Here is a 21563-nt window from a genome sequence, read left to right as displayed (position 1 = left end):
AGTTCTTTCTAGGTTGTAAGCTAACAAAAATTAGTTCTCATATCTGAATGTTTTTATGAAATTGTAATCAGTAAATCTGTGAGTACAAACTTCAAACAAGAAGACATACAAATTGGTTCACAAGCTATACCGGCGTCCCAAACAGTGTGTGAAACGTCACTGATTCAAGTACAGCACTCAAAATGTAACCACTGAGAAGCAAGTATCTTTCAATAATTGAAATAAAACCAGAGAGATCCATTCACCTCTGACTTTGATGCCCTGTGTTTTTATAAAGAAGTGCTTTAATTTGTAGCATAAGTAGAAGTATGTCAGCCTATTGCAAAGTAAAAGGAGGCCGGGTTGTTTGAGACAAGAAGAGAGTCTATGGCAAAAGAAAGTAAAATTATACTTCAAGAAAACCAAAACAAAACCTGGACTCATTCTGAGTCACATCATGGTGGTTCAAACAAACAGTGCTCTTCTAAATAGGAAATGAAGAGCTTATATCAGTACTTCTCATCAAGTGTGTGTTAGTCTTTAATAACTGAACTGGCTGGTGGCCATTAAAAGTGACACAGCTGCTGCTGCACGAGTTGAATGGCCTTCAGTTTGAAGTGCGTATTCTGTCTAAAGACAAGTATGAAGGCGGCCAGCTGCGTCATTTGTTCAAACCTTCCATATTGAAAGAGATACTAGCACTCTACGTCTCTGAAAATTCTCTCTGGTACCCTACCTTATATCAGGGATGAGATTCCTGCAAGTGTATATTCATTTTGAAATCTGTCAGAGCATAAACATGTCTTTTCAGAAACAGAGAATGACACTGGAAAGACTAAGCCTAGTTTGAAATCTGTTTTTAATTTCAGCCCCGAACTCAACATATTTAGTTGAACATTTAAAAGCCTGAATTCACATTTGCTCATTTTAACATTGCTTGTCTTCTTTTTTTTTTATAGAGGTTTTCCATTTCCTCTACCATAGCCTTATAGCATTTTATACTGTATTCAAAATTTTAGACTACACGAGATTACTGTAAGTAGATGTATCAGAAAACAATGCTGACATTGAATATACAGTCATACGGTCTCTCGTAGATCTTCATGTATCGAAACAAAGCAAAACAACTTGCTTTTTAAACTAGAAAAATCATTACATACAGTCTTGTTCTATTATAATAATACTTTTACTGATTTTTCTAAGATGAAGATACCTTATAGACACATGACAGTTACAGTTAATTTTTCTTCTTGGTCTGCCAAATGAGTGAAAATGTGTTTTGGCGGGGGGGGGGAGGTTTGGTTTTGGTGTTTTGTTTTGTTTTAATAATGTTACTTATTTAATACTGAGGCAGAAACATACCACTTAACTGATGCTACTGATTTGCTTCAGAATAATTTTTATTATGTATTCTATTTAACTGAAAAACCTTTAAATTAAAAGACCATTTATTTCATGCAGACAATAGCTGCACCAGCTGCAGACGGGTTGCATTTTTTGCTTAACAATGGAAGAAAGTCAGATACTCCAACTTACACAGAATACGTCCAGCTCAAACTCTCATCCCAATTAAGTTAAAATCATCCAAGAGCACTTCAGTTGCTAACAGCGATTTAGCTCTGCTGTCATAAAACATACATTCAATTACACTATTTTAAAAACCTTTCCAATGTAGAGAAGCTGTGTAAAAATCCTCCGGAAAACGATCGCTACCATTGTGGCTGCCAGGCTCCAGCCCTTTTAAAGGCAAGACAAGAATGGTAGAACAAACCTACAATCCTATACACTCAAATTCTGGAATTTTAGGATGGTTTTCTTATGTTATCCTGTACAAAGTTCAGGATAATCTCCCAGACATCTGACCAACTCCTTAATATTCCCATGAAGGAAAAGGGTTGTTTTTTTTTTTTCTTCCTGTAACATCACAGTGTAAATTTTTAATTTTTCATCTGAGTAATTATTCATGCAGTCCAGAGAAGGGAGGGCCAGCTTGACCCCCACTCATCTTTCCGTGGGCCTGTACACTTTATCACATATGGCAGAAGAAGATTCTGTATGCTTCCCTCAAAGATCATGACATGGACAGCAATTTCTACACAGATGGTTGACAAAACCAACAGGTATTTTGGAAGGACAGCAAGTATCAAACATTAGTTGCTACATCTCTGCAGAGATTTCCGTTGGCAGGAAGTACAGACCTGTATTAAAAAAAGGCACAGAGCAACAGCAAACGTACTGGGGTGAAGCACGTTTCTGTATGACAGAGGTCAGTGTCATGTTTTCATTTTAAAGCTTGTATTTTTAAATCAAATAGTTATGCTCTTAACAATATGACAGCAAGCCTATCCCCTACATTTTAACAACCTTCTAATTTCCTCTTCCATCTTCCCCTAAAGCCCCATAGCAGCTCACTCGCAAACAGTACCTCATACCACCAGATGTCCCAAATATAAAGAGATTTTTCAATGTTTTTATGTAGGTGGAACAGCTCCAAGAAATCACTTGCTGTCTTACAACTGGTGATACAAGTATTAGCCCTGCTTCTGATACATTATTGCCACCTCCCCACTGGCTCAGAGGTGCCCCCAATCCATCAAGACACTACAGCCCTTGTCCCCAAAAGCCCTCCTCTCTCCCCCAGGCCTCCTTTAGTCCCTAGAAAGGATTGTAAGCAGTAAAGTAACCACACAGCTGAAGAAACTCTGTGCTTCAGATGGTATTTGCAGCATCAGCACTGTCCACATAAAATTAAAGAGTCTAGAAGTGTGTGGGTGGTTGTTTCAGGTGTACCTGATGTACCATTTGGAGGCATTTATCACCACCTTACTGTCCCTAACAGTAAGATATAGAGCAGTAAGATATAACAGTAAGAAAGAAATAAATATATAGCTCTTGCTATAAAAGCAAGAGCGTCTTGACTACTCAACAGGTAAAGTGATAGCCAAAACTATCAATTTAAGCAAGTATCATGCTTTTGAAACACAGTTATGACTGCCGGCCAGCCTTACGCCTTTCATCCTTTCACAGATACACTCTGGCCAGAAATGCAATCGGGCAAGAGGAGAGTTGCTTCTGATCTGTCCAGAGCTGTTCTACCACCGAATCTACTTAGCACTACAGCAGCTTCTAGTGGGACCCCGATTTCTCTCTCTTCCATCCTAATTATTAGAATCTCTGCAACAAATTTTAAATCGGAATGTATTAATGATATCAGTATTCTATAAAAGTAATGGCATAATCCAGATGTTGTTCCAGAGGAATACAGGAATACTTCATATACCGTGATAGCTTTTGTGCACTTGTTACACACCGTAAGAAAATGACTTTCAGTGCCGTACAATACAGGCAGGGAAACAGCAACCCACGTAAAGGCTCATGTAACGTAATTTTTCTGCGTTCTTACTGGACAATTCTATGGTGTGCAGTATAGTGTGGTCTGTCAGCAGATGTCCTTGAAAGGCCTCTTCAGCCTTCACAGCTTCCCCCATTCATCCCTTGTATCTCATATAGATGACAGTTTTCTGAAAACTTAATTGTGGACTAGCTCCTTCTTAGTGCACAGACTGAGGCTATTTCTGTAGGCCTGCCCAACTCTGAAAGACTACTATGCCCCCTAAAATGGCCACCTGATACTTGCTTAGGGCTCTATCATGTAATACTAAAGTAATACACTTGAGCAGCCTTTAGTAACAAATAATGCCTGCAAAAAAAGTTCTTAAGGTAACAGAATATATCTAATTTTATCAAAAGGATCAAAATAGACTTTGAACTCCTAGGAGAAAATCCTAACAGTATTCTGGTATATAAACATTCCCATTAAAAATATTTTTGTATGTCAAAATGTAGAGAGTGCTGGAAAAAAAACTAATAACATTTGTTGACATTCTTAAGAATTTTTGTCAACAAAAAATCATCAGAAATGCTTTGTTAAATATGTATTTGCTACAGTAGCTGTTAGAGACACACAATGAAAAAGGTTTTTTATATTAAATTTTGGTATGTGAAATAGACCTGACTTCTATCATTCAGTTTTCTGTTTTGAACATCTGTGAGTCTGTTGCTGCAACTTTATAAGAAGGGAAGGATGTTCAGTCAAGCACAGCTCTGCAAAACTAGGCAGACCAGGTTCCAGCCTCCGTATTTTAGGAAATGAGTTATCAACATAAACAGATTTAGTTACTGTATTACTGCAACAGCAATACACACCAATGCTAAAGCCATGTATAAAACTGTAGTCTCTTTAAAGAGAGTGGAATCTCAGTGCTAACTTGACTGGGAACAAGATCTCATGGCAGTCCTGACAGCATTTGTCAAGGTCAAGTAGCTTGCCAGTACGTCCAAACCTGTCTTTAGCTGAGTAGAAGAAATCAGGAGTACAATAGCTTCTGTATTTCTGTTCTACTCTCCCAGAATCTTCTGTGTATTATGATTTTAGATTTGCCGACACTTAAGAAAAAAACCCGTAAATTTAGAAGCAAGGGAAGTGGATTCTAGGTTCATGTTCTCTTAGAGTGACAACTCGGGACCGATACATAAAGACAGAGATGTAACTGTCTTCAAAGACTGAATTATTTGGACTAAACTAGTAAACTGCTGCAACCTTATAAAAACTGGAATATATGCCAAGTGATAAAGCAGGACGTCACTTTTATGTGAAATTAGCATCTAAAAAAGTCAGTAGAGTAGCACACCTCTCACACAAAAGCAAACAGGGTAGTATCACGTGACCACATCTAGACATCCCTTTTTGCAACTGTTACAAAAAGATGTGTTTGCAAGACCCAAATCAATGGCTTTGCTGAGAGCAGTAAAACACTCAAAACCGCCTCAGAGTTGAAAACCCTGAACCTTTCAAAGTTATTCTTGAATTCTACACAGCTGACTTGAATTTTTACAGTATGCAATTGAGACTGTAGGAAACATTTAAATATAAATTATTTTACAATAGCAAAATATATCCAAATCAGCACATTTTGGTTCACTTATGACCATTATTTGTAATAAATAACTTCTGATGCATAACAGAATATTTTCAGGGTCATTTGCTCACAGAAGTTGATGATGGAAAAAAAAACTGTTCCCCCTTAATTTCCACTCCAGCCATACTCACACTTGGTGAGACTTGTGGTTCGAAGAGTGAAGGCTGTGCAGGCCAATGACAACTATAATCACGTAAACAGTATCCAAGAGCCAATTTCTGACACAACTCTAATCTTTTAAGTAACAACTAATAACTAAAAGCTGTAAGTTAAAATAGCTAGAATCCTACAAACACTCTCCCATCTTTGACAAGAATCAGAGGTACAATGAACCTTTAGAGCGTAATTCTTTAATGTAGTTTCTCATGGAGTCTGAGGGGTAAATCACTCAGATGTGTATCTGTATTTCAAGAGAAAAGTTAGACCGTATCGAGCTGTATTATAGTCTTGATTTCAATTTCAGAGCACAATTTAATATACTGATGTAAAATGTTTCTGTACTATAGAAATCTGATTCCTGCTCCAAACTGAACACCATCACATATCCTGAAAAGAAACAAATAATAAACAATGTAAGTGATACATAAGGTACTGATGAAATGAAAATAAATTCTCCCTATGCCCAGATTCCCCAGGTTTTAAATCTTTGGAAAGTTACAATTCAAATTTTAGCTGACAAAGGCTTTTTAAAATAAATGCTTTGCCAATCTGTCATCCATATGGAGTATTTACATTTGCAAAATAAAGCCCATAATTTTCAAATTGCTATTGTTCATTCACATGAATGTCACGTAGAAACATAATCCAACTCCTGTACAAAATACTGAGTATCTCACACAGTATTCATAGAGCAGGCCCCCTGAAGCTTTTCTATTGTATACTATGTTTGCTTGATGTAGGACAATTGGTTGCTAACAAACTAATTTGTTCTCCCTTTATCTATAGCTAAACTTGTTTTCATTTTTCAACCAAATACATTAAACTCAGTATTTATCCAATCATTTGTTTCTGGAAAGCTTAGGAAAAATCCCACAAGCTGTTTGAGTGATCATTTCCCCTAAAGAAATAAAACCTGCCACACAGCTATTCATACATTTCAACAGTTGATCTCAAGTTCAATGAACTTTGAAACTTGAGAAACAAAGTCTTAAAACAAGTAGTACTGTGAAACCAACATGAATATAGCGAGCTGAAAGAAGAGCATCAAGTGCTGAAAAATCTCTACACTGGAACAGAATAAACAAAACTAAAAGGCAGCAATTCTCTCTAACAAAACCAGATAGAAGTGGAATAATCATTAAAACCAGTTACTACTAAAGAAATTGGTGTAAAAAACAAACCTGTCACCAGACTGTACTCCCATGGGGAAACAGTAGTTAAGTTCTAATCTAGCAATGTTTCCAAGTCGGAGCACTATTCCGGCACCGTAAGACCATCGCATATACTCTGCCAGCTTCTGCAGATGAGCTCTAGGACCATCACCTGAAAGCAAAAGAGTAGGAGAACGAGAATCAAAGTAGACTGACAAAGTGATCAAAGGCTAACTGAATTTTCAGAGCTCGAAGAAGACTACTTAGGAGCATCTCCTGCAGATTCAAAATTTATTTACTACCCACAACTCCCATAAATGCCAAGTACCTTGGACTCAAACTACTAGGATTTTAGTTGGATTGCTAGTTTATCTTCATTTCCCACCACAGGGTATCTACTTGCATGAATCTGGAAATGAGTACTAAAGACTGAAAATATATATGCACCAAAACATATGCAGTAAACAAACTGCTTCTGAGCAAACACACACAGGAGAGCTCTTTTTTTGCTTTTACTTACATATATATAAGCAGGTTTTGTTATACACAATTCTATTGGGTCTTACCATAGTTAAGGTTGCAGAGGTTTCCAGCATTAAGGAAGAAATGTGTTCGAAAAAGGTCTCCAAACCCTCCCCGGCCTGGCCGGAAAGGGAGAGGGGTATATAGATGCAAGCCTCCAGCCCAGTAGGCTTCTCCTCCCAAGTAATCACCTATTTAGGTAAAATGTTGGAATAAACATTTACTGTGGAATATATTAAAAGAAACAGTTGTTAAAGGTACAAGAACAGACCCCTAAGTTGTTTTACACTGCACTTCTACCCTTTAGAACTCTTGCCATTTGCTTCTAGCTCTCTCCAACCTCACTGCTGTCAAGTAAAAAAATTAGCACTTACACAATTCTTTAATCCTTCCAAGTGAAGTGTCCTTTTTCTTCATTCCCTCACCAGAACAGCCTGAGGCATGCACCTACTAGTGGTTCATTAGAGACTACCTCCTGAACACCTCTGATTCAATTGATACAATTGAACAATTAGCTTTAAAATATACTGAATGATGACTCCACTGCAAGTCAGCAGCAGAGTAAGGAACAGAACTGAGGAAGATCTTGGCTCTCTGAACACCGTTGTTGATCAGATTACCTCTCCCCTAAGCTACCTGAACATATGCTGTATCAAACAGAGACTTAATGTGACTGTTGCTAAAACCATCTTTTGGGAACTTTTTCAGCTTGAAGGTTTCTTACCAATTAAAGTGACACACTGGAAGTATGTATGAACTCACATTTGGTTTACAAAATTAGCTTATGGCTTAACTAAGAACTACCAGGCTTTATTCCTTTCTGAACTAATATATAACGACAGATTAAGTGCAATTGTTTTTAAGCTATACAGTTCTGTCCGAATACCGGACAGCAATATTTACAGTATTGTCAGAGAAGTGGGATTTACGAGTTTCAGACCTTCACTCTGGGGTCCAATGCTGTACATACTGAAACCACGCACGCTTGTTGGTCCACCAAGGTAAAACCTAGTGAACACAATAAAATTTAAGTTAATGCCTGACTTGAAAGGACATATTTTGAAACATCTAGCCATACTTCTAACATAGCTTTTCAGAGTTAGTTTTGTGACAAGTTTAGTAAACTGTATTTAAAGAAATACAAGAAATTATATCTAAATCATGATGCATTTGGCAAAAAAAAATTAAAAATAAATGGAAGTATTAAAAATAAAAATCAGTTTTCCATCACTTATAAAGATCAAAACAGAAGGATCCCCAGCACTGGAGAAGAATCAGAATACTGTCTGATTCTTTCTGTTGTAATAATTTTGATAGAAATACTGTAGTTAAGATCTGTCACATGCGAAGTTGACACTTAGTGTTTATTGTAAATAAATTTAAATCTAAATGGTTTCTGGTAGCGATCTTTAAACACAGGTGTTAAGAGGGCAAAATTGTCTAAAAAGCCAAGATAGTTACAATATGGCTTTACTTCTAAAAATACATAATGTTACCTATGCCTGATACACAATTTTGCAGATGGTAAATACCGTTTTGCAACCAGAAATATTGGCAGGCAGAGCAACTACATAGCAAATTATAAATCTATACTACCCCAATACAAAAATCAGAAACAGAAAGCATGGCTTGAGTACTAACATGCAATTAAAGGTAACTAGAAACATTCTACTCTCCTCAGAATCAATCTACTACTGCTATTGTCTTCTACTATAGAGTTTTCCTTATATATTACTTGGGTTGACTGGAAAAAAAAAAAAAAGGAAATATTTAAAATACTTGCCTATCAGCTATACTGGATGGCTTGTCTCCAATAGGTACTAGCATTCCACCCCAAAGTGATGCTGAAAAAACCTTTGGAGAGAAAAAAATAAGTTAGTTATTAATATGTATTACTCAATTTCCCTAAAAACAGTATTAATAAAATGTCATTGGTCAGTAACAGGCACAGGTCCCACTAGTCTGACAAAGTTACAGAAGATCACAGTGTATGCATGGAAATTCACACCATCAAGAACAGTATTTTCAGGAAACTCTTGATCGTTGCTGCCCTCTTTCTTTTATGCAGTGCAACATCTTGAAAAAGTCAATACAGCACATTTGAACCAAGTACTCCTTTCACAATAGCTACAGGCAACATTCATCCAGCTCCTATTTTCTTATGAATTTTCCTGTCTTGAAATAAGACAAAACCGCTGACATAAATTACTCCTGGCAATTTTAAAACCACAGGAGGCTAAGTCCAGCAAATAGCTACCCAAAATGTGCAATAATTACCTATTTGTAAATTAGCCTTATAATTAAATTCAATCACCTTCTGCAACTCGCTATACTGATATCAAATACACATACAGCATTACTGCTTATCTCTACAGCAATTCTTGGGAGCCAAATCACCATAATAAAAACATTTAATAATTTGTTTTCTGCCTGCTTGCTAAGTAGAAGCACTACTGCCAGATGGTGAGATCTATTGTCAATACCTAGGCTAAAGGTCTTGGATAATGTCTCTAATTTTACAGCACACTTCTGCTACCTTCTGCCCTGAGAGTCCCCAGATGCCCCCTCTGCCATTATCAGATGTGAACTCATCCGGCGGTACGTGTGTATCTGGTTACACAACACATAGCATATGCAAAAGCCACTTGGATGCAAGTCTACGCTCATGAACTACAGGTGAAAAAATTATAGACGCCACGTGATTAGGTACGCTTCACTTTCATTCACAATGTAGGCACATTAGCAGTCATGGGAAAGAGCAAAGTCCTCTTTGCGTAGCCATTAAGTCATTAAATTACTTCACAGGAGAATATGCTGTCTTTCTCAGCTGAAGATCAGCAAATAAATGTAAGATGATGAGAAGTGCACTCATCAGGTAATGTATTTTCTTCTACCACACAGAAGGTGCAAATATAATGATGTAATAAGAAAGGTGTATAGCAAATAGCCTTAAAATGCCTTTCTGTGTTGACCTCACTGGTCTAACCCAAGAACTTCATTGCACTGAGTCGCCTCACAAGCATGAAACAGCAGACTGACAGATCCTCACAGCATCAGTTGCTTAGTATCTGCACTACAAAAGTAGCTTGGAGTTTTTCAGTTGTACTGCTGGCATAATGCTAATTTTCTTCCATTCTCCTGTAATTTCTTCATTATTCTAATACTTCTTAAAAAGCTATCAAGAGGCAGAGATCTTCCCAATGCTTTTTTTTTGTTTGGTTTGTTGGTTTTTTTTTGTTTTGTTTTTTTCTTTTTATTTTAGTTTTTTGGGATGCAAATTATTGTAACCTCTGACATAAATCTTCATCATGGAAGTTGCTGTTTAATTCCCCATTCAGCTATGAGACAAGAACTTACTGCACCATCTCCATGTGATAAAGAACTTCTTTCTAAATACAGATAAGAAATATTTCTAGGACATACTGAAAATCTTATTTTACTAAGCAGAAAAATACTCTTTCCACCTAATACTAGTTCTATGCTATTAAAGCTGATGGAAACTTAAGATCTCTATGTTCTTATAAAAAGCTAAAATTCATTAAACATGAACTTGGAGTGGAGTGATCCAGTGTCATTTCCTCTGAAGGAAACCTAGTTGGCAGCCTGGGGCCTCATCTAAACTTCTCATGGTACCATGTGTCTTTCTTATTGCAATTTAAATTATTAATTGTGCATAAAAATGTTGTTGTGCAAGCTTAGCATTGTAATGAAATAAATCTTTCCATTGTTTCCCAACATTTTTACATAGAAGTAGTAATTATATGTTACGATACCAAAATTAGTAGTCATATATTCATAATTTACAATGACAAAATAAAACTAAACCAAGATGAGTCAGAATATTCATAATCAGGTGAAAGAGACAGAACAAAGGCTGTAATAAGTTTTTGAAAAATCCCTCTTCAAGACCACAAAGAACAGACATGCCCAATATTAATTCTGAAAAGAAAACAGTTCATATGGTTAACTGTCAAACAAGTTGTGCTTTCCAAAATGCCCACTTCTGAAGTGACTGCACACAGTGGGAATGTCAGGTTAAAAATATCTACACCATCCATTTTTCACATCCATTATCTTTTGCTAATTAACGGTGAAAAATCATCATAAGAATCATCATAGAAATTCATCGTAAGATACAGATTCAATAACCTAATTTGCTAACTCAGATAAATTACAAGAATATCTTTAAAAAAATTACCGAATCCCAGATAAGTTGCTTATTCAACTGAAATTCAAAATCCTCTTTTAGAAAGCTCACATCTCCACCTGTGTAGCCAGCCAACTCCTGCAAAGACATAAGTTTATGAAAGTTTTAAGAGATATTACATGTTTCTTCCCTCTAAAAGTCCACCATGTCTGCATCAGCACACACACAGTTTTCTATACAAGAAATACAAGCACACTGGGATGGAGAGACAACTGAATTTTGGACCAATGGAAAACCACGCATGACCCTCAGAAAAATGAACTGCATTTTTCTGCTAAAAAGATTAAACCAAGGTATTGCTTTCTAAGCCATTTTGTAAAAGATGGCAACATAGAACAAAACTCAGCACCCAAAATCACAACTCTTACTGTATTTACCTAGACCTGAAAAGATTTCATATGTATTAAAGCAGGGCTGAAGAACCAGACAGTTGCATTACACCAATGTGAGTTTAAAATAACAAGTGAAGTGACTGAATCAGTGTTAAGAGGCAGCATCTACCAAATGATAGGTTAACTAAACCCTGAATTATAACCACCTTTCTCACTCAGAAACAGAATAGTTCACTGCTGCTTACAGGAACAGTAGCACTTCTAGTTCCAATGGCATTTCAAAGCATTCTGCTTTTAAAGCATTGCAGAAGTTAATGCTTCTGAAGTATTAACCCATACAGCAGAAATGCCAGCTTTTCTAAAAGCTCTGAAAGTAACAAAAGTGAAAAACATTTTCTGTGGCAAAATGACAGATGTGCATGCCTTTGAGAGTTATTTTTACTTAGTCTTTCATTTTTAATGGTAAGACTTACAAACTTTGTAAGTAGGAACAGGACCACAGTCTGGTAGTCTTGCATTACAGTGTTAGAAAACAAGGACAAATACCTACCGTAAAGCGTAGAGGAAATACTGTCAGGGATAATGTATCTCAGCTAATAAATAATTTAACGCTAACGGCAAGATAAAATGGCTGTGCTGTGTGACCAGTGGTATACAAATGAAAATTTGCCACCATAAAAACGGTTTCATGATTTTAAAAGGCACATACTGTAAAGATGAAAAGTAAATACTGGTTTTCACTGTATCCTAGCCAATTTACGATTAATTTCCAACTTTGGACATTTTTAACATGAACACTAATTAGATAAATGAAGACTTACTCAAACACACTTACATATAAAATCCAATAATAGCATCGCTGATTTAATACTACCTGATTAATTTTCAGCAAAGCACCTCGTCTTGGCAAGATTGAGGAGTTCCGGGAATCAATTACCATGGCATGCTGAAAAGAATTTAAAAAATATATATTTTTAGGTTCTCACATCTGTTGGAATACCACAGAGTGACACTACTATTTTCCTTCAAAAACTGTGAAAACAGTGGAAGACAACCACAGCTCCAGCTAAGGCTAGATAGATTTGAGGACAACATACGTACAGACTAACTTAGTTTTGAATTTAGAGGCCACATGAAATGCATACATTTTTATCTTTTGGCCATGGTACACAGCAGAAATACAGCAGCAACAATGCCCTCGTGTAAATCACCGGTTCTGTGACAGTAACCTGCAAATAGTTGATCTCCTACAATTTGTAAGCTAGAAGTTAAAGATCACAAGTGACCAAAAAGTGCTATAACGAAGGAATATTTAGAAAGGGCACAACAACTGTAGGATAAGGAAATGTACCGATCCTGACTTCTACAAAACAAAACAATTCTGCAAAAAGAGATGACAGGTGAGACTGAGGTAGGCCCTGCAGAAAGAACAAGCCAGCCTGTGCAACAGTCAACTACAAAAATACGTTTTCTTTTTGGCCTTTCTGAATGGCTCCATGCGAATGATCAAACACAGCAAAAGATGTTTGAAGTAAAGCACACTACCTACTAGGACAGAAAGCTCCATTGGTATAATTCATAAGTATTAGGTGACTCAAAACAATGTGTTTTTTAAAATTATCAAGATAAAGTCTTACAGAGAGAGAAGATTTGAGAGAGTGTCCACTTTCTTCTCGAACAGAAAAGGATGCCGTTCTAGCAAGGCAGCCAAGCTCTCTCCACACACCCTCCCACTTCAGTGTGTGATTGGTCTTCCAGATTGGAAACTACAAATAAAGAATCGAGTAAGATATGAAAAAAATGTTGCCACAGAATTAAAATAAACTGAAAAGTCTTTCTCTCTGAAGTTTTTTTATACAGGAGTCTAAGCTTTTTCTTTACAAACTTCCTGGATCAGAGAGAAACCCTTTTTCATTTCAGAGTAATGTCAACCCTGCTCCAGCCAAGAGAGTTTCTCCAAGTAGGGGCACACTACTTAATCCATCCGAAACAAAAATTATCTTGAATTGGTCTGATACAGTGAGCTAGGCAACCAGCTGCCTCTCTGAAATGATACTTTAAACATTAAAAATGTGAAGAAAAACACATTGGTATTTTTATATGGCCAAAATAAGACTGAATTCTAACAAAAAGACTGAGGTGTATTACCGCTGTCATTTTAAAATTGTTGACCTCTTTCAAATAATGACGACTTAGCTCTGTGCACAAGTGTTTCAACCATTAAAAAAGTAAACCAAATATCTGCAAAAGCCAGCTGTGACCCGAATTAAATGTAAATGAAGCACGTGTTTGACAAACGCTTATTCTACACTTACATTGAATTCTGTTGATATTCCTCTATCAGTTTCACGAAGAGAGCTCCAAGGGAACTGTCCAGTTACTTTATACAGGTTGACTGAAAAACTGAAACACAACATTACTGGTAGGTTTGAAAGTGAAACTATTTAAGCAGGTGGAGTTTTAAATTATCACAAAAACGTAAGAAACCAGCTCTGCTACATTATTAACAGACCCTCAGCAAAGGAATAAATGTAATTATTACTCAATGAAAGATCTTATTAATTGTTTTATATTCCTTCACTAAAAAAAGAAGGGCACAAGAATGCATCCCCTACTTTCTTTCGAAGTTTCCAGGTTGTGGTTTGAAGAATGACAGGCCATACGAAGTTTCCTTTGTTCCATAGGAGAACTGGAAGGTTACCTTTTCTGCACGTCCAAAGAGATTTGGGAACTTGAGCCCAAGTACCTATGGAAAATAAGAAAAACTGACAGCATTTAATATATTTTGCTGTTGTGCATCTTAATCATATGCTGAAGACAAGCATATCTACCATGAGAATGAGAAATTAAGGCATTAAAAATAATTGTAACTGAATGCATTTTCCTTTTCAGTTAGGTTTCTTTTTGCACGAGCGGCAAAAGCCATCACAATGGCACAAGTTGCAGTTCATCATCCAATTTTTATTGCTGTCTAGTACTGGACTTATTGGACAGCTGAATAAGCAACTGACTTAATCTGCATTCTCATCGTATCATCAGTACTGCTATTATTTCAAGCACAATCTCCCAGCTAGTCTCAAAGCCCAGGAGAGTAATTCTTTGGGATAATAAGCAGCTGCTCTGCAACTGCAGACTTTCCAGCTGATTATCAGGAAAACTACCTGTCAGGTACAGTTCATCGGAACCATACAAATAAGCCCATGGAAAACTATCAATATAGAGTCACTTCCTTGTGGGTTTTTTTTTTTTTTTTAATTAACAAGATGCTTTTGCAATCAGTCCCAATGGCAGTACAACATACCATGACAATTCTCCAGAAACTAGTTAAACACTTTTGCCTGTTTTGACATAAATTCCTTGTATCTCTTTAGCAGCTCTTGGCCCTTTGGCAGCAAGGATGGAGCAGGTTTCCTCCAAGCACATGCATCACCAGGATTGTTCTACTGTTGTGTGTTCTCTTTTAAAAGAATGTAAAAAAGCTACCAAATCCTGATTGCCTTTGTCTAACAGCTACTGGAAGCAAATCAGTCACCTGAACTTTGTGATGATAGCTACTATGCAATTATCCAATGAAGCAGAAACCACTAATCCAAAGGGCTATTAGTATGAAATATTAGATCTTTGGACTTCTGATTAATTTAAGGGATTAGAATAAATATCAAATCTATTTAACTCTTAAGGAAACACATCTCTGCTGCCAATACCAGTATATACCAGTCATGCTTTTATACCATTCCAATGTTTTACTTCTCCATAACAAATTAAAAACAAATAGAGGGGGAAGCAGAGTACAAAAAGAAAACCACAGTAGCTTTCAGACTGTTTTCAAATGCACTAGAACCAACAGGGAGGATTCCCCACTGGTTTCATCCAGTCCAGGACACCCTGGACATTGCTCTCGGCAGTGGAGCTGCATAAGCAGCTCTCAACTCACTGAGTTCCTATTCTCCCGGCACTTGCGAAACACCATCACCTGAGTCATCCAGGGTCTTATCCAGGTTAAAAATACCCCTAAGACAACAAGGATGAGTCCCTTGATCTGGCTTATCTACCAGCCCCAGGCACAGCTGCACTGTGCACATGAGAAGGCAGAATGGGTGCAGGAATGAGCACCTGAAAGCATGATCTACTTACACCAGCACTTCTGTTAAAAAGACATTAACAAAATAACAGTATGGCTGTTGCTTTTTCTGTTGATTTGGAAATATTTTTCATACAATATTTTAATCTGATGCATCCTTAATTGAAACAAGTTACACAGTTTGTATGGTTCTGGAAAACCTTGCATTTTGCAGCCCAGAATAACTGGTACTGAGTTAAAATAGTGAAAACCAAGAATAATTTCTAAGTCAAACATAAAGCATTTCAACTGAGAAGAAAAGCACTTTAAATAGATCCCACAGAAACTAAATGTCAAACTCCTTACTAATCTCTTCAGTAGATAAAGCATCTCAAATATCATCAAGAAGTAATTTAAGTCATTTTAAGAAATAAACAATTAACGTTCTGAGGTGGAAGCTACAACATTCTGTCTTAGCTCAAAATAGGCTTTTGTTGAATGAAAGCCTGACTAATACAAAGACTCTTTACAGACAAAGGTCTGGCAAAGCCTTAGTAAATCTGGATCAAGAAAATAATTTGGCTTAGATCAAATCCTCGCTTATTTAATCACCAAATTCCTTGCTAGGTTTGAAACATGAAAGTAGGAGAAATATCAAAAGGAATTAATAATTATTTGAAATAATTCATACCATACTGCCTTCATTGTTGCCAACCATAGTATTATAGCTTCCAGTTAGTCTTCTCAACTCTGTTACCTCAAAGGTTACATCTAAACCATTTGGAAGGGCATCATCTCCTACATAAACAAACAAACGTTATCTCTAAAGAGCTATTTTAAAAATGCAGACAGAAGATTACTTGAATTATTTGAAGACTGGTTGAATTAAAAGATAATATAAGTCTACATTACAGAGAAAAATGGTTTGAGAAAAAGATGTCTTTTGGATATGAGTGCAGAATTTGGTTCAATCATAGTATGACTGGCTTTAGTCATCAACATTTTAGTTTAATTATGAAATGGTAACATTTGTTTGTTACCTACTCACTAAAATCAAAGATGTACACAAATTCTTACATTAGAATAGACAGAAATTAAGGTGAGGATTTAAGAGGCAATACATACCTTGACAGGTATCAATCAGAACCTCCACCTGTCTAAAGATTCCTAGACGAAGCAACTTTTCACGAGCTTCATGTGATTTTCTCATCACCTACAGGATGAGATAAGTAGCTCAGGCTTCCAGGTTACCATAACTAGGATAATATAGTTAAAATGCAGCTAAGTCATACAATATTCACAGATTTTGTATACAAAGGCACATACATGTGCCTTCAAAACAGATCGCAACCACTTTACCACTTGAATCTGTAAAGAAATAAATTAAACCCAGAGCACCCGGCTCAATTCCTACCTTCCATTAGATTGCATCCTAACTGTTATAATACTTGAACCCGTTATTCAAATAGGCTACAGTACTTAAAACTTACGCACCTATATTCAGAGCCCATGCTTTTCACAAAAAAACCAAACACCCTAATGTGTTTAAATTTAGACCAATTTACAGGTCTAATTGCCAGCCACACTCCAGAAGGAATCGCCACCTAAAAGTGCAAGGACAAAGAGCCTAACTCACACTTTGATCCACTGTCATGACTGGCACCAGTTATTGGTGCTGAGATCCAATAATTTATCTCAAGCAAATTAACTGAAAGTGTCACCTTCAGTTGCAATTCTCAAATGGGAAGAGTGAAGCTGAAAAAACATCCGAGAATACCGTTTGCCATCTCGCAACATCTTTGAGCTGAATACATCAGAAAATACAGTATCTGCCAGTATTTCATATTTAAGTTTGGCTTCCATATCACATGATCAGAATCATCACAACACTTGACAAAGTTGCCCCATGTCTGAAGGGAGTAGCCCAAAGCAGGAGAAAAAAAAAAAAAAAAGAGAGAAAATCGTAACCTGAATTTTTAAACAGCAGGTCCGATATTCACTACAGTACTCACATCAATGAGATTTTTTGCCTTGAAAACATCAGCGATTTCGTACATGATAATGTCATCTTTGGTCCTCCCAAGTCCATCGAAGTGCACATGCTGAACCACCACCTAAACAGTACAGATGTTTAAACACAAATACTGAATTTGCATCTAATAATGAGTATCAAAATCACCAATGCAGAAAAAAATAGTGTCGTCCAAGTGAAAAACCCTGAAGATTCCAAGGCTAATTACTGCTAAACTACACTATGAGATATCAATGCTATCTACAATCCTGGAAAATTGTTCCCTTAACATAAAAATTAAAGAAAAAGGAAGTCTAATAACGCTTGTAGCAGAAGGGACAGTAACCGACTGTAGCTGGTGGGATTTTAGTTGTTAGCGTTGTATGGACAAGTAAGTCCCTGCAGAAATCATGCTCAGGTGAATCATACAGACATGTAAGACAAAACTTGTAGTTCGTTGTAGTTAGCTATTTCTTGTACCAGCTACACATAAGCAAAGAGTTAAAAGAAAAAACAAACAAACCTACAAGCCATACATATTTAAACTCTATTAAAATTATTACCACCACTGGAGCATTGTAGTTCAAAATGCATATTAAGATCACTAGCATTTTGACGTTTTATATAATCTTAAAAGCATTCATCTTGTTACACAATCACCTGAAAGAATTTTATCTTCAAATTCACAACACACTCCAGGTTAGCTGGTACAAATGGACTACAGGGATTGCACTTCCCTTATTTTTCCAACATTTTCAGTATACTATAATTTTAGGGGTAAGTGTCAAAAATAATCTACAAAAGCTTTATGTATTTGTATATAATAAAAGAGCAGAATAAGTGCAACCTAGTATTACTGCAAACTTCTTAAAAAATCCCCATCAGAATATATACATAACGAATTAAGTAAAAAACAAATGTTATTACCAAGCTTCTAGAGGGGATGACTCTGAATAGCAAAAGGGAAAGGAATATTTTAATAAAAGCTAAGGTAACACATGATGTCTCACCCCTCTAGCATGGCTAAATATATCCTAGGCCAAGACAGACATGCACTTGCTTACATGTGAAATATTGAAGAAAAAAAAAGTTACCATCCTCTACTGACGTTAGTATTTCTCTTAGTAATATAATTCACGTGGTGGCACTTTACCCTAACCTAGCTAATACTGCACTCTAGCAGATTCATTAAGGACAGTTGCCTGGTTTGCTCCTGAGCAGCGCTGCAGAAGCAGTAAACTCTTATGAGAGTTTCCCTCTCTCTTATGAGGGAGAGGGAAAAGTAGTATCAGGAAACAGATCTGTTAGCTCAAAGCTGAATTTTAATAACAACTCCTGTGGTAGGGAAATAAAGCACAGGAACTAGACAACATCAGATTAATTTCACAGTACTAAGTTTAATTCTTTCACACGTCAAACCATAGTTTAGAAAGTTCCCTTAGGAAAAACAAGCAAGCAAGGGTGCCAAGACATTTACCTTGAAAAAAGACCCAGGATGTTGTTCAGGTACTTACATCTTTGTTTTCAAGAATTTCCTGCTTGGCCTCAGGTTCAACTTCCACCAGTTCAGCTTCCTCTCCCAAGGCACCAAAGTCTGGCCCACCCGCTGGAAGAGGCTCCAAACTCTGAAAGCATCATAGAAAACTGCATTTAATACGGTAGGTGGATTTGTGGTTTATGCCTTTTGCAAAGGAAAAAAAAAACCTCTGGTTCTTGACATTGTGCTCATCAGATACTCAGGGGAAAAAAAAGCAAAAGAGAACAAAAATGAGGGGAATTTACCAGCACACTTGTAACCTACCTGTTTGCTGAAATTTTAAAGGAAATCTGAATAGCTTCCATGTTGAATGATTTCTCAAAACCACTCTGCACTCTTTCAAAAATAGCCTTATTTTCAAGGCATGTTTCCGGTGTTAACGATGAATTCTACCTTCTTAGGGCGTCACTACTTAGTTTGGGTTTTTGGGAGGGAGAGGAGTATAAATGTTGAACGATGAAGGGAAAAGGAAAAAAAAAAAAACCTGTTTTCAGGATGTTACTCTGCTATGCGTATAGTTAGATGCTTTTATATTTTGATATTTATTTTTAAAATATCCTTCCAAGTAACACTCAAGAACCTCAGGCCCTATCCATCAGAGGTGAACACTTTAATCAAAATGGTTTCCAGCACAGCATGGCTTTCTTTACGATACCTGAAAGAGTCCTAAAATAAGACATATCAGAAAATAACCGATTCAAGCAACAGTGAATATTGGGTTACCTGCAAAAGCAGAGGTCAGGATTGGGTAACTCAGTAAATACACTTTTAGTCTTAAGTCACTAATACAGTACTTGCTGCGTTATTTAAGGACAGCTGTTTTGCTGGAATCATAAATCGCTGCTACGTATCAGAATCAAGTTAAATGAACACTGAATCCTCTCTCACTCCCAGTAACTTTCAGGTGAAGATGAAACACTCTGCATCCACACAATACTGTATATCAGTTTGTACCACAGATGGATATAAAACCAAGAATATGAGGAAAAAAATGAAACAAATTCAATTAGTCATGGTAGTTAGATACTCTTGAGCCTTAACAGCCCCTTGCAGCAATATATTTCTCAGTCTAATTAAACACTACGTAAAAGCCTGCTGGTTTTCAACAGGCTCACAGGAAAGAGGTATCCTACCTGGGCCCTTGAGGAAACATCCAAACCATTCTTAGCTCCCAAACAGGTCGGTCACTCATTAACCATACCTGAATTACCTCAGTCACAGTTTTAAATACCCCTATGCAGGCTCCCCACGGTTGCTTTAAGAGGATAAGCAACCAAATTCACAAGGTATTTCACTAAATGGACTTAACATTTGCTCTGTGATTCCTCTGCTTTACAGTCAACAGCACCACTGACCTTTTCTACATCACACTGATATAAGCCTGACTTTCTCATAACCTGTCTCGCACGGCTCTTACACTTTTCCATAAAGGAGGCTGCTCAAGAGTAGACTGCTTATCAAGAACATCCTGAGCGATGCTTCTCTAATGAAGCCTTGAGGCATGGAGAGTTCATTGCCCTCCTACAGTATTTCAGAGCCTACATATCCTTCTTCTTTGAAGCTCTTTAATGACGGTTAAGACGCACTTTTTCCTGTTGCCATTACAATCACTACTTCTTGTCCTACCACTACAAATACTCAAATCTCCACGTTCCTTCTTTAAGCAATGGTACACGGATTTTGAGTTTTATATGGTTGTTCACAACCTTCACCACCACCAGGGAGGAAGGGAAGACCTGGAAAGGGAAAGAGGAATGGGGAGAGAAACGGGAAGAAGAAAGGAAAGGAAATTGCCTCCGAGTACCGGCACCGCGACAACCGAGCCAGGCCGGGCCGGGCCGGGCCCCTTCCCTTCCCCCGCCTGCCGCTAGCCAGGTACCGCGCACGCCCCCGGCAGGACAGCGGTTACCGGCCCGGCTGCCCCCGGCCACGGAGCCTCAGGGCGCGGCCGCCTGAGCCTGCGCGGAGCCCTCGAGCCGAGGCGGGGAAGGGCGGCCCGATCCAGATCCCGGTCCCTGTCCCAGCCCCGGTGAGCCGCGCTGTACCCGTGGAGGAGCGCGGCCAGCGCTCGCCGCCGCCCCGGGCCTGGCCCGAAGGTCGCCGAGGGGAGAACGGCCGTGCTCTCCCCTCGGCGACCTTCGGGCCAGGCCCGGGGCGGCGGCGAGCGCCGGCCGCGGCGCTTACCCGTGCGTGCACGGTGCCCATGGCGGCGCGGGGCGGCGGCCGGGGGCAGCGGGGCCGCGCGGGCTTGAGGGAGCCGCTGGCGCTCAAGGCCGCAGCATGGGGGCGGCCATGCCAGTCAGCCCCACCCCGGCTCCCATTGGCCGGAGGAGCGGGAAGAGGCGGGGCGAGGCATGCGCTCCCCGGATGCGGCCTCCTGGGAATCGCGCATGCGCAACCAAGAGCAAGGGTGGAGGGGTTTTGAGGGCAGAAGTTACTGCCTAAAAAAAAAAAAAAAAAATTTTTTTTTTTGTTGTTTTTTTTTTTTTTTTTTTGACGTGTATCCCCTTACAGCAGCACGCTAAAGCCTGGACGCTGCTGTCTGTTGCAGATGAGCAATTCCAAATGCCTCCCATCAAGGTCTGGCAGGCAACAAGAAATGAATTAATGTCACAGCACCTACAGC

At 38.1% G+C, this 21563-nt stretch overlaps 1 protein-coding gene across 2 annotated transcripts; it reads right to left on the bottom strand.

Annotated features, from left to right (window-relative positions):
- Positions 1-5286: 5286 nt before the first annotated feature.
- SAMM50 (SAMM50 sorting and assembly machinery component) lies at positions 5287-21251 on the bottom strand. Of its 2 annotated transcripts, XM_086757565.1 has the most exons (16): positions 21122-21241; positions 19202-19345; positions 18915-19025; positions 17402-17503; positions 16515-16602; positions 16081-16187; positions 13945-14075; positions 13645-13732; positions 12967-13095; positions 12204-12275; positions 10989-11075; positions 8574-8644; positions 7731-7798; positions 6835-6981; positions 6299-6440; positions 5287-5504 (listed from the first exon to the last, which is right to left on the bottom strand). In XM_086757565.1, exons 4-16 carry the CDS (start codon positions 17444-17446, stop codon positions 5459-5461), a joined length of 1221 nt encoding a protein of 406 aa, XP_086613691.1. In that variant the 5' UTR covers positions 17447-17503; positions 18915-19025; positions 19202-19345; positions 21122-21241; the 3' UTR covers positions 5287-5458. The 2 variants fall into 2 exon arrangements, with proteins under 2 accessions (XP_086613691.1, XP_086613684.1); XM_086757558.1 differs by lacking the exon at positions 19202-19345 and having other exon boundaries at positions 21122-21251.
- Positions 21252-21563: the final 312 nt, after the last annotated feature.

The sequence above is a fragment of the Chlamydotis macqueenii genome, chromosome 1 (assembly GCF_036417535.1).
Source record: "Chlamydotis macqueenii isolate bChlMac1 chromosome 1, bChlMac1.mat, whole genome shotgun sequence".
NCBI classification, from domain to species: Eukaryota; Metazoa; Chordata; class Aves; order Otidiformes; family Otididae; genus Chlamydotis; species Chlamydotis macqueenii.
The sequence above is the reverse complement of the archived record's forward strand: the minus strand, read 5'-3'. Positions and strand labels throughout refer to the sequence as shown.

Bases quoted from the DNA above. Each gene is read 5' to 3' on its own strand.
- SAMM50 (XM_086757558.1), bottom strand. From the start codon at position 21,142: ATGGGCACCGTGCACGCACGG. The intron at 16,603-17,401 runs GTGAGTACTGTA...CTCATCCTGTAG, and splicing joins AGGCAAAAAATCTCATTGAT to GTGATGAGAAAATCACATGA. The intron at 8,645-10,988 runs GTAATTTTTTTA...TTCTCTCCAAAG, and splicing joins AGCAACTTATCTGGGATTCG to GTTTTTTCAGCATCACTTTG.